The sequence below is a fragment of the Ictalurus furcatus genome, chromosome 18 (genome assembly GCF_023375685.1).
Source record: "Ictalurus furcatus strain D&B chromosome 18, Billie_1.0, whole genome shotgun sequence".
Taxonomy (NCBI): domain Eukaryota; kingdom Metazoa; phylum Chordata; class Actinopteri; order Siluriformes; family Ictaluridae; genus Ictalurus; species Ictalurus furcatus.
The window spans coordinates 22,058,009-22,071,037 of NC_071272.1; the positions used below are offsets into that span (position 1 = coordinate 22,058,009).

At 40.8% G+C, this 13,029-nt stretch overlaps 1 protein-coding gene across 2 annotated transcripts in view; it reads left to right on the plus strand.

Annotated features, from left to right (window-relative positions):
- The first annotated feature begins 8,036 nt into the window (after window positions 1–8,036).
- Window positions 8,037–13,029, plus strand: part of clint1b (clathrin interactor 1b) — a 19,262-nt gene continuing 14,269 nt past the window's right edge. The window contains exon 1 of one of the 2 annotated variants that reach the window (XM_053648868.1): window positions 8,037–8,254. In XM_053648868.1, coding sequence (XP_053504843.1) covers window positions 8,214–8,254 — 41 coding nt within the window. In that variant the 5' untranslated portion in view covers window positions 8,037–8,213. The remainder of the gene's footprint in view (window positions 8,255–13,029) is intronic. The other variant, XM_053648867.1, reaches the window with a different exon arrangement.

Below are 13,029 nucleotides of genomic sequence, written 5' to 3' on the forward strand. Positions count from 1 at the left end.
ACGTGCTAGCTGGTTCACTAACGAGTTAGCTAGTAAGCTAGTGCATTAATATAGACTAAGGGTACGTCTCAATCAGCTCCCTAGTTCAGTAGTCAGGGTTCTGATCAGGGAGTCGGCCATTTTAAGGGCCGTCTCAATCGCAAAAAAAGAAAAACAAAGTGAACCGGAACTTTCGCTCGCTAAAAAATCCCACAATGCACCGCAAAAACCAGGGAGCATCGATGCTCACTATGTTCGCTTACTGGAAATGACGTCATGTTTTCTGAAACCTCTCAGCTCAAAATTTTTTTTTAAAAATGGCCGCCGAACTCTTAGCCAACTTTCGGCTACGATGTAAGTAGCTTGCTATCGTTGTTCTAGCTCGCAAATGATTACGATTTTTAACTTTAATTGATGTTCTATATACGGTTTACGTGTGATTTAAAGGGGATTTTTAATTTTTTTACTTTTTTTTATTTTTTTAATGATTTAAAACAATCCACTAGCGATCCTGCTTGAAGTACCGTGACAGAAAGCGTGTGATTAAGCTAGCAAATTTATATTACATATAATATCAGAAAGATATCGGTCCTTCCTGTTGTTGATTAAAAAAAAAAAAAGCCAGTTTTGACGCTTTGCAATGCAAGTACTTAGTCATGTCACTGGAAATTGTTACTGGAAGTGTCCCAATGTGTAGTGAACCAGTGACCTTACCAGTGTACAAACTCATGTACACAATATATTGATTCATGACCTGGGGAGCTAGGTCATGAATCAGCTAGCCAAGTATACAACAAGTCATCGGCCAGCATTTCACCGATGAGCTGTGGTGTTCTTTCCTCACATGACGATTCCTACCTGGCACAAATATACTGTATATGGTTCTTCCTCCCTACTTGTGAGTGAACTGGGCTACATTCTGGTTTTAAGTGCTTTCTCACTGCGTGTTTTCACACAGTTATTCAGTGTCAATGACCCAAATTCCATACAATACGACATACAGGCTAGATTTCCCTTCTGAGAGCACATTTGGATTTAAACCTGCCACAGAGCACTGACGGTAATTGATCTCAACAGCTTGTAAATCCGAAGGTCTGAAAACAATTAACATCTTTTCTCCGAGCTCAACGCTGACCAGCCAAAGAATAATATTTGTTTTTGCTAGCAGTTTCACGGATCACGTAAGATCGTTGAGCTTTTACTGTGTTTGTAAAAGATTTCAGCATCCACTATAACTGGAGAGGGAGCAGCTTTGGCAAGGTTTTTGTTTTGTTTTTTTAATCATTTTAAAGGAATTTATACTCTTCATCATGGGCTTTGTTTTCTTGGTCATCAACACCCCCCATCCCCCCAGGGTGTAAATACCTTAATGTGATCCCCATCCCAAAGAAAAAACATGACAGTCTCTTGAAACTATAAACCCATAAATGGCATAGACAAATGGTTGACTTATATGACTTCGGTTGTGAAGCATGTTTAGTGTTTCTTTTCACTGACATTGAATTTGCAGCTGGAAAACTCAGGTCTGGGATAGACGGGGTTTGTATGAGCCTGCTGTTGAATAGCTTTTGTTGGCACCTCTTCATTTCGGGTAATGAAATTCCACCACTTGTGCTCCTATATAACGTGTACATATATGTTTCACAGTCTCCATGGAATCAGCTTCCACTAGATTCATTTTACAACGCTTTTTCTTGATACTACAGTATTTTATTGTTAAACCCAATACATTTATAATATTTGAATAGCTGGAATGCATGTTATCCAAATCCAATAACATGGAATGCATGTTATACAAAAAAAAGTTATCCAACACCTATCACTAATGTGAAAAACTAATTGCCCCCTTAAACTTAAAATCCGGCTGCACCGACTTTAGCAGGAATAACTGCAATCAAACGCTTCCGATAACTGGAGATCAGACTTTCACTTACTTCTAGGACTAGGATTTACTCCTACGCTTTGGATCGTTGTCTTGCTGCATAATCCAGTTGCTCGTGAGTTTCAGTTTACGGATTGAAGATTACGGACATCCTCCTTTAGGATTTTCTGGTCGAGAGCAGAATTCATGTTTCACTCAATTATTGCAAATTACCCAGGCCCTGAAGGAGCAAAGCATCCCCACACCATCACACTGCCTCCACCATGCTTTGCCGTAGGGATGATGAACTTTTTGTGGAATTCAGTGTTTGGTTTACGCCAGATGTAACGGGACCCCTGTCTACCAAACAGTTCCACTTTTGACTCATCAATCCACAGAACATTCTCCCAAAAAGGTTTGAAGATGTGTGTGTTCTGGCAAAATTCAGTTCTTCTGGGTTAGCAGTGGTTTTCTCCTCGCCACACTTCCACGGATGCCATTCTTGCCCAGTGTCTTTCTGATAGTGGAGTCATGAACAGTGACCTTTATTGTTGTAAGAGGGGCTTGTAGATCCTTTGTTGTTGTCCTTAGCTCTTTAGTGACTTGCTTGATGAGTCGTCGCTGTGCGCTTGGAGGAATTTTAGAAGGTCGGCCACTTCTTTGAAGGTTCACTACTGTCTCGAGTTTTTTCCATTTGGAGATAAGGGCTCTCACTGTGGTCCTTTGGAGTCCCAGAGCCTTTGAAATAGCTTTGAATCCCTTCCCAGACTGATGTATTTCAATCACCTTCTTCCTCATCATTTCTGGAATATCTGTCAGTTTTGGCGTAGTGTGTTACCGGGTAAGACCTTTTAACCGACTTCATAGTCTAGTCCAGCTGAACCCCATCATGAATACAGTTTCACAGATTCAGGGAATAATGAACTATGAATAACATTATCATTTAAAAACTGTATTTTGAGTTTACATAGGTTGCCTTTGTTTTATCTTATATTTTGTTTTCATTTCTGAAACAATTTAGCGCGAGTACTTTTTCACAGCACTGTACTACAGATTTGGTAGATAGAAACTGGCTTGAAAGGCAGCTCTTAGGTCGGTTGTATGACATCAAGTTTTGCTATCACTCTCCCCTCTTGCATTTCATCAACAAATTTGCATATACTATACGGCTCTTTAGAAAGAATCTCCTGGGCGCACATTCTGTAATAAAGACCTTTGGACAGTTTTTGAGCTGCTATATTGAACCTGAAATAAATACAATTTTGAAGTACTGATTTAAAAACTAAAGTAAAAAAAAAAAAGTCAAAATAAGTTTTTTTTAAAAAAAAAGAAGGTTTGCATCTGTAGCAATAGGATAAACATGTGTTTTTTTTTTTTTGAAGTTGCATACAGCTATTAGACGTTCTTTAGAAGTTCTTTTTTGATTAGTGGGATTTCATGTCATTTAAAGTGTCAAGTACATTAAAAGAATAATTAAAGCAAGACTCTGTATTAGGCTTAGTCTCTCATAGGCTTAGTCTCTCAGTCATTATCAAGAGTCACAGTGCCCTCTATTGGGTGTAACATTCTCTTCACAGTAGATTTCGTACAAAGCGATCGGGAATCCTTTTGATCCACGCAATCCATAAAGGATTGTAAGGTCATTTTATTATTAAGTCCCAGCAGTATAATAAACTGGCAACTTAATGCATAGAAGATTTTAAACAAACAGAAATTACTGCAATACAGTGGCTGAACTGATAATTATTCAGTTTGAAACTATTTAATCTTTATAAAGGTTTACGGGTATGAAAACGTACCAGTTCTCTAGATGTGATATCCACTGTAGCCGGTTGATCAGTATGAATTTGGTCATGCATAGTTTTTGAGATGTTACTCTTTTGGCAATCGAATTACAAACCAGCATCTACGTATATCATTACACCAAGGTCCTTAACTGTAACTTTTGCTTGCACAGAATAGACATGAAGCTTGTTTTACAGAGCAATATTAGCAACATTACTGTCGGCAGAGCTTATAGACTATATGGCGAAATGTATATGGAAACCTGACAGTCGCGCCCGGATGTGGTACCGTTGCCACAAAGGAAGGTAGAAGCACACGATTGTCTAAAATGTATTCACAGTTGTCTGTATGCTGTAGCATTACAATTTTGCATCGCTGAAACTAAGAGGCCCGAACCTGTACCAGTATGACAATGTCCCTCCATGTGAGCTCCATGAAGACGTGGTTTGCCAAGCTTGGTGTGGAAGATCTTGAGTGGCCTGCAAAGAGCCCTGACCTCAACCCCTCTGAACACCTCTGAGATGAATAGGAGCGCTGACCAAGTGTGCTTGGCTTCCTCACCCGACATCGATGCCCGACCTGGCTAATGCTCTTGAAGCTGAATGAACACAAATCCCCACAGCAACATGCCTTCTCAGAAGAGTGGATCCAGCTGTGATCCTCAGAGATTTTTTGTCCACTCGAACCGTCCTCTTCACAGTGCGTTGAGACGATATAGACACACGTCCAATTCCAGGTCGATTCATAACATTTCCAGTTGACCGGAATGTCTTGATTATCGCCCTGCTGGTGGAAACGGGCATTTTCAATGCTTGTGCTAGTTTCTTATAGACACTTCCCATTTTGTGAAGCTCAACAACCTTTTACCGCACATCACAGCTATATATATATATATATATATATATATATATATATATATATATATATATATATATATATATATATGGTCTTACCCATTGTTACGAATGACTAAGGGAATCTGACCTGTGTGTTACCTCATATTTATACCCCTGTGAAACAGGAAGTCATGCTTGAACAATTCCCTCTTCCTAGTCATCCAGGTGTACTAACAAAAATGTAAAACATCAATGGGAATATACTTCCAATATATTTTTCTAATATGGGGTGTCAATAATTCTTGCACACCTATATATAACAAATAAATATTTTTTTGATAAACCTGTGTTGTGTTTGCAATTCTTTGATATCCATGACAGCACAGTATTTTTGTGATTTTGTAAACAAACAAATGCAGTACATGTAATGTACATCTGAATTATATTTCACATTTAAGATTTAAAGTTCTCCTGTAATAACTCACAGGAACCAACAACAGATATTGGTGACCTTTACCTACAATGATCTACATTCTGACTTTTGCACTGTACTGAGTTTATTTTATTTTTTTTCTTACTGTGTTTGTATCTCATATACAGTCGTGCTCAGCCAAAATCCAGAGGCTGAGGTGGAAAGGGAAGGACAATGATGATGGACTATGTCAAATCGATCTTCTCCAGTCTGCTCACATCACGCTCTGACATGGCTCAGCACTCTCTCAGCCAGTGGCCTTCAGTCTAAGTCCATCATCGTGAGACTGTTTACCACTTAATGCTCCCAATGGCTGCACAACTCTTGAATAGTTTATCAGGAGGCCACATGAAAAATACAGGAAATGCTCAGCTGTCGATCTCTGCCACTGCTTGGCATCCAGCAGATCCTGAGTGGGCTGATTTCATAAGTCCGCTCTCAAGAACGTGACGGCTCACCTCGGTGTCTTTTCTCAAAACAGACTGATATTTATTTAGCTGCTGTTCGTTTGTTATCTGAGTACTGATTTACTTGTAGATGTTCATGTGAAAGGCTGCGCTCTTCTGAACTACTGATTCCATCTTCAAACAAAGGAATCTCCGAATTGAATCGGTTTCACACTTGGACTCAGGGCTCTTGAGTAATGGGCTTTGAATTCCAGTTGACATCAGGAAAGCGTCACCACATGATATGCGTGTGGATGGGGTTTGTCCATCATGAAGACGAGCCTGATGGAGTCAAGATGTTAAAGTTAAAGTTCTGCACACTTGCAAAAAGGGTTTGTTTCCTGTCTTTTTTTTTATTTTTTATATCTGGGATACATAGAATCATGCGCTGTTTAAAATGACCTTTTTTCTTCGCGTATTGTGACATTGTTTGTAACATAGACCGAGTGGTAAGAGGAAATGGTGATGCGCTCAGAAAATATAGTCGTACCGTTTCTCCAGGTAGATTCTGTAAGGCACCTTCCCAGTGTGGTCGCACGCTCGTCTCTACATTAGCTCGTGGGTCCATGTTTCGTAGAGTCAAACATCAAAACAAAAAGATTTCGAGAACTCGCAGTAGACTTTCATGACATTCGCGTCCACATCAAAGCTTATAAGGTTCGTTCTATTTAAATAAATCATTTCGAACACAGTGAATAAACCTAGAATTAATTTTTTTCTGGTTTACAGAGTTGCGTTTCAGATGTTTCTGTAGGCATTATTGGCAACCTTAGCTGTAACAGTTTGAGTTCTGAGATTGCTCTCATGACGAATAGGTCGATTACTTGTCATGTCTTCGCCTAGCTTCTTTCATTCTTGCCTTTATAGAAGTCCAACAAGCCATGTTTGTGCCTCCTTAAGATTCAAATAAAGTCCCTGAGGGAAGAACTCCTCGTTGCATCCGATGACACTTGGGAACACAAGACACGCACTTAAATAATTAAGAATGCTTAAAGCTTCTTTGGTTGTTTGTACGACGGGAGGAAACCCTTAAAGCTTCTACGTAGAACCCTCTTTGAAAAGGATTCCAAGCAGAGAAATTTTTGGAAGCTAAGAATTCATAATTATCCAATAAACCTTTTAAGAACCCCTGTTTGAAGAATGTATGCATTAACCGGGTAAAGGCTGGTTCACACCAAGGACGATAACTGTAACGATAACGATAAGGTTCAAAAAAATCGTTCTAAATAGAAAAGAATAGCCGAGTCCACACCACAACTATAACGATAACGATAACGGCACAGAGGAACGGTATCGTCGGAATCACTTCCGGAACGTTTTTCTTTTTTTTTTTTTTTCCAGCTGATGAACGATAAAAACATTGACAGCCAATCAGAATCCATCCTGCTTTAAAGAGCTCGAGCACTTAGAATAAACAGAACAATAATAATATATAAATTATTATTATTATAAATAATAATAGTACGTTGGTGTGGACACTAATATAGTTGTCATTATAGTTATCGTTCTTGGTGTCGACGGGCCTTAAGAATGTAGTACAGACAAAAGGGTTTAAGGTTCTTTAAGGGTTCTTTGGTAAATTAAGGGTTCTTAGCTTGCCACATGGGTTCCACTAGAGGAACTGTAAAATGCTGTTCATTTCTTTTATCTGTTGCGCTTATATTACATCTGTTCATTTCTCAAAATGCATGAATAAAGCAGCAGACTTTTCCCAAGTTTTCTCCTAGCACTAGCTTTATAACCTGTATAAAGAGAGAGGTGCCTTAAACCTGAAATGTTCTGCATGCACACTATACTTACCTAGGAAGCCCCTAAAAAAATGAAGACTGAGACTCGAAACCTTCCCGTTATAAATAGACCCTCAAAGTGGAACTGTGAGCAATCCTGAGCGTTACGTTCGGACTTAAGTCCTAAGTTTAAGCCAAGTTCTGAGGAGCTTGGACCATCCTGAGCCGAGATATTGAGGTTTCTGTAAACAACCACGTAACCAAAATTTGTTGTGTGCCATGACACAAAGGTTGCCGTCATAGTTTAACCAAGTAAAAAATTTTTTTTAAACCAAGTAAAGAAAAACAAACAAACAAAACTGCCAATACATAGAGGTAAGCACTGTGCTTCTTAGTGGTTAGCACGTTCGCCTCACACCTCCAGGGTCGGGGGTTCGATTCCCGCCGCAACCCTGTGTGTGCGGAGTTTGCATGTTCTTCCCGTGCTGCGGGGGTTTCCTCCGGGTTCTCCGGTTTCCTCCCCTAGTCTAAAAACATTCATGGTAGGCTGACTGACATGTCCAAAGTGTCCGTAGTGTATGAATGGGTGTGTGAGTGTGCGTGTGATTGTGCCCTGTGATGGACTGACACCGCGTCCAGGGTGTACCCCGACTTGTGCCCCATGCTCCCTGTGATAGGCTCCAGGTTCCCCTCGCGACCCTGAAGGATAAGCGGCATAGAAGATGGATGGATAAATGGATATATATATATATATATATATATATATATATATATATATATATATATAGTGTTTGCTTGTTTTAATTTCACGAGAGAAACGCGAACACTCCATATCTCCCGTTCATCTGTCGCCATTTGATCACAGACCCTACATTTCCCAGAATGCCAGTAATGTGTCCTGCACTTCCGCATCCGCATGACGCACACGTGTTTCCGAGGTAACGGGCTTGCTCTGTACTACGATTAGCCCTGTGTAGAGAAGGCGATAGGGGTGCAGAGGGGGATTCTGTTTTCGGGAACAGATATCCGAGGCCATTTCTGGGATTTCTTTATTTTTTTCCCCCCACACGCGTCGTTGAGACGGAGAGGACCTGCTAAAGTGACAATATGCTGAATATGTGGAAAGTCAGGGAGCTGGTGGATAAAGCGTGAGTATGCTCTTGGATTGTGTGTGTGTGTGTTTTATTTTGCAAGGCCTGTAGTTGGACCGTTACTTATGCAGACAAGGTAGACGCCGAATTTGACCGTGTTGTGACGTCATCTTCCGGGCTGATACCAGCCTAGCGTCGTTTGTTTATCTAGCACAAATTTCATGATATTTTACTTAGTTGTTTCAAATCTCGGTGTCAAACGTTGAACTCTCACATTTTCACGGTTAGCTTGGCGGCTAAAGCTGGCCGGTAGAATACAGGCAGCTACTTCAGCTAGCTGAAGCTACTACCTTAACTAGCTAACTAGCTGAAGCTACTACCTTAACTAGCTAACTAGCTGAAGCTACTAGCTTAACTAGCTAACTAGCTGATGCTACTAGCTTAACTAGCTGAAACTAGCTGAAGCTACTAGCTTAACTAGCTAACTAGCTGATGCTACTAGCTTAACTAGCTGCAACTAGCTGAAGCTACTAGCTTAACTAGCTGAAATTACTAGCTTAACTAGCTAACTAGCTGAAGCTACTAGCTTAACTAGCTGAAACTACTAGCTTAACTAGCTAACTAGCTGAAGCTACTAGCTTAACTAGCTGAAGCTACTAGCTTAACTAGCTAACTAGCTGAAGCAACTAGCTAACTAGCGGAAGCTAGCTAACGCTGGATCCAGAATGAAACATACATACGAATGATTAGAAGCGTGTGTGTCTGTCCTGTTATAGAGAAGTGTGTGTGTGTGTGTGTGTGTGTGTTTGTTTGTTTGTTTGTTTGAAATAAATATTTAACCAAGTCTCAATGCACTGTTTATCACTATGATAATACAACGTCCTATGGCTGGCCAGATAAAACCAATGTTTTGATGGGTTTATGTAATAAGCTAACATTAATTAGCTGTGTGTGTGGAGTTCATCTGAGCAGTGAACCTCTCATCTCTAACCCCCCCCCCCCCCATGTAAGAATATAAAGTACACAGTGCATTTTCATGGCTTATTGAATAATCCGTAGTTTTCGCCGTACAGCCCCTTTTCCCGGTTTGTTTGATCGGTCCTTCGTCTGGAAAAGAAAGACCGTGCACGAACCCCTCATACGTTAGAGATTTCGCATCCAAAAGGACGATAAACATCTCTTCTCTTCACTTCTCTTGTCTCTGGCTTGACTTGAGAACTGGCTTTTAGAAACCCGATGCGATAATCGGTGGGAATCGGTGCAATGCTTCAAGTCCCCATGAAATCAGAATTGGAAGTACAATGCCGAGACATACGCGTTTGAAATCTTACAGTCTCGCTCTACTACCGAGACGATGACATCATCCTGCACTTCAGCTTCTCGTCAGATTTTCTGGCCAGTCCAGTCGGAAGTGTCCCGCCCTTGACGTTATAGAAATCCTTGGTGCTAACTGTGACGTACGGTTTAGCCCGGGCTGTGAGGTAGGGAGGTAAGCGATATGCTATTGGCGGTCGGCCATGACTTCCTGTTTCAGTGGAAATTGCATCGATACATCTAATAACGCTTTTTGCGACTTTAAGTTTGAATCCCAGTTTTCCTTTGGGGCCTTGCCTTGGCGCTCTGCTGCACTGGGGTGTATTAGCGTTGTGACACGTTAACGGGGTAAGGTGGTCGGGGGTACGCATGGCAGAGGTGGGCTGGTGTGCACACTTTCAATATCCAAACCGAGCATATCTGCTGTGCTACATGTTAATCAGACTTCACACATACACACACACTGACCGAGGACTTTGGTAACACTGGGCTGTTTCTCTCTCTCTCTCTCTCTCCCTCTCTTGCTCTCTCTCTCTCTCTCTCTATTCTTATTGAAAGAGCTCCATGTGGTGTGAAGGTTCAAGGTTGTATACAGAACAGACACCACAGACGTGAAGTGTGTTTCTTAGATGTCCCGCTGATGTAACGTTCGACCAGTGTTAAGTTTCCACCAAGCAACAATAAACAACCACAAATTATGCCGTCCATTAATAATTTACTGCGTGAATATAGGTCATTGGCTGACCATAACCTGAAGCCACAGCACCTCTGGAAATTTCTAGAATTCTGTGTAAATATGACCTAAAACATCATCAGATTTTTTTTTTTGTCCTAAAAGTAGATGAAGAGAACCCTATTAAACAAACGAGACAAAAATGGTATCCTCGGTTATTTATTTATTTATTGAGGAAAATGTTCCAGTGTTACATACCTGCGAGTGGGAAAAGTATGTGCACCTTTTGCTTTGAGTATTCAACGTGACCCTGTTAAACGTTTCCGGGACGTGTCGATCGGTCCTGCACATCGGCTCGGGCGAATTTCGGCCCGTTCCTCAGTACAGAGCAGCTTCAATTCTGGGATGTTTGTGGGTTTCCTCACATGAACTGCTCGCTTAGAGTCAGGACTTTCCAAAACATTAACTTCATTCGTCTTTAACCATTCTTTGTTAGAACAACTTATGTGCTTAGGGTCATTGCTTTGCTGAATGACCCACTTTTTCTTGAGATTCAGGTCACGGACAGATGTCTTGACATTTTCCTTTAGAGCCCGCTGGGATACTTGAGAATTCATTGTTACGTCAACGATGGCAAGCCGTCCTGGCACAGATGCAGCAAAACAGGCCCAGACCGTGATACCAACGCCACCGTGTTTCACAGATGAGATGACATGTTCTTATGCTGGAATGCAGTGTTTCTCTTTCTCCAAACATAACGCTCCTTATTTAAACCGAATTTTGGCCTCGTCTGTCCACAAAACATTCGTCCATTAGCCTTCTGGCTCGTCCACGTGATCTGTAGCAAATGCAGACGGACAGCGATGCTCTTTTTGGAGAGCGGTGGCTTTCTCCTCGCGACCCTGCCCTTGATAACTCACCACTTTGCTGATGTGCAACAGTGAATTGGTTTACTCATTCTAAGCATTCCCTATTTATGGGAGTATTTTTTTAAGAATGAGATCGTCTTAGCACACAGGAACTGCATGATAATGTATTATATGGCAACACTTTTTACAATAACGCGAAGAATAATTCTGTTTTTTCATTATAGCTCCTCTGACCTTTTGGCGTTGTCCGCACGGTATGGAATTTCATTTTCGGATCAACTGGAGCATGTTAAACATTTCTCAAGACTCGTGGGTTAATGAAAGCCTCCTTGCTGGGCATATATTGTGCGCAGGAATGTGTTTGCAAGGGCCTAGGAGACAGTTTTAGCTTTGTGCTGACCTTGGGTTAGAAACCTAGGTAAGATGCTTTGGGAAAGGATTTTTTTCGGTATGTAAGGCAGTTGAGGACTGAAACTTGAACAGACACCGATGTACGTAAAGTGCCGTGAAAAAGTGTTTCTTCCGGTTCTGTGTACATCTCGTACTAAACAAAATCTAAGATCACACAAAAACATCCTGAGTAAACACTAAATACAGTTTTTAAATGATGTTTATTGAAGCAAAAAAAGTGTATGTAGTAATTCCTCAAATCTACGAAACTGCATTCGTAATGGGGTTCTCGTGGTGATTACTGCAAACGCTGTTCAGCACTTTAGAACTTTTTCAGCAGTTGGTTAAGAGGAAACACACCACGCCAAAACTGACAGAAATTCCAGAAACGATGAGGAAGAAGGTGATTGAAATACATCAGTCTGGGAAGGGTTACAAAGCTATTTCAAAGGCTCTGGGACTCCAAAGGACTACAGCGAGAGACATTATCTCCAAATGGAAAAAACTCGAGACAGAAGTGAACCTTCTCAGAAGTGGCCAAAATTCCTCCAAGAGCACAGCGACCACTCCTCCAGGAAGTCACAAAAAAGCCAAGGACAACATAAAAGGACCCATACACCTCTCTTGCATCAATAAAGGTGCAAGAGTTCATGACGCCACTATCAGAAAGACACTGGGCAAAAATGGCATCCATGGAAGAGTGGCGAGGTGAAAACCACTGCTAACCCAGAAGAACGTTAAGGCTTGTCTGAATTTTACCAAAACACACCCTGATGATCCTTAAACCTTTTGAGAGAACGTTCTTTGGATTGATGAGTCGAAAGTGGAACTGTTTGGAAGACAGGGATCCCGTTACAGCTGGCTTAAACCAAACACCGAATTCCACAAAAAGTTCATCATACCTACAGTCAAGCATGGTGGAGGAAGTGTGATGGTGTGGGGATGCTTTGCTGCTTCAGGGCCTGGGCAGCTTGCAATAATTGAGTGAAACATGAATTCTGCTCTCTACCAGAAAATCCTAAAGGAGAATGTCTAGTCTTCAGACCGTAAACTGAAACTCACGCGCAACTGGATTATGCAGCAAGACAAAATGATCCAAAGCGTAGGAGTAAATCCTAGTCCTTGAAATAAGTGAAAGTCTGATCTCCAGTTATCGTAAGCGTTTGGTTGCAGTTATTGCTGCTAAAGTCTGCTAAAGGAGAACAGTGGGCAGTTTAACTACTCAGGACAAACAAGGGACTCATGAACAACTCTCACAAACCATAAACACAGTCGTGGATCGTCCAGGTAACGAGACACAGTATTAAGAATCAAGGGTGTGTAAACTTTTGAACTGGTTTATTTGTGTAAATTCAGTTAGTCTTGTGGACTGTATGTAAACATCTGTGATGTGAACTAGCTTATTCAGGGCAGGACTAAATAAAATAAAAAACTAAATGCAATGTTAATGATCCCTCTTTTTAAAAAAAAAAAATAAATAAATAAATTATTATTATTTTTAACATTTTTGTAGATTCTGCAAGGCGTATGTAAAATTACGACCACAATACTATAATCGTATAATACTGTAACTTTTATACATTTTA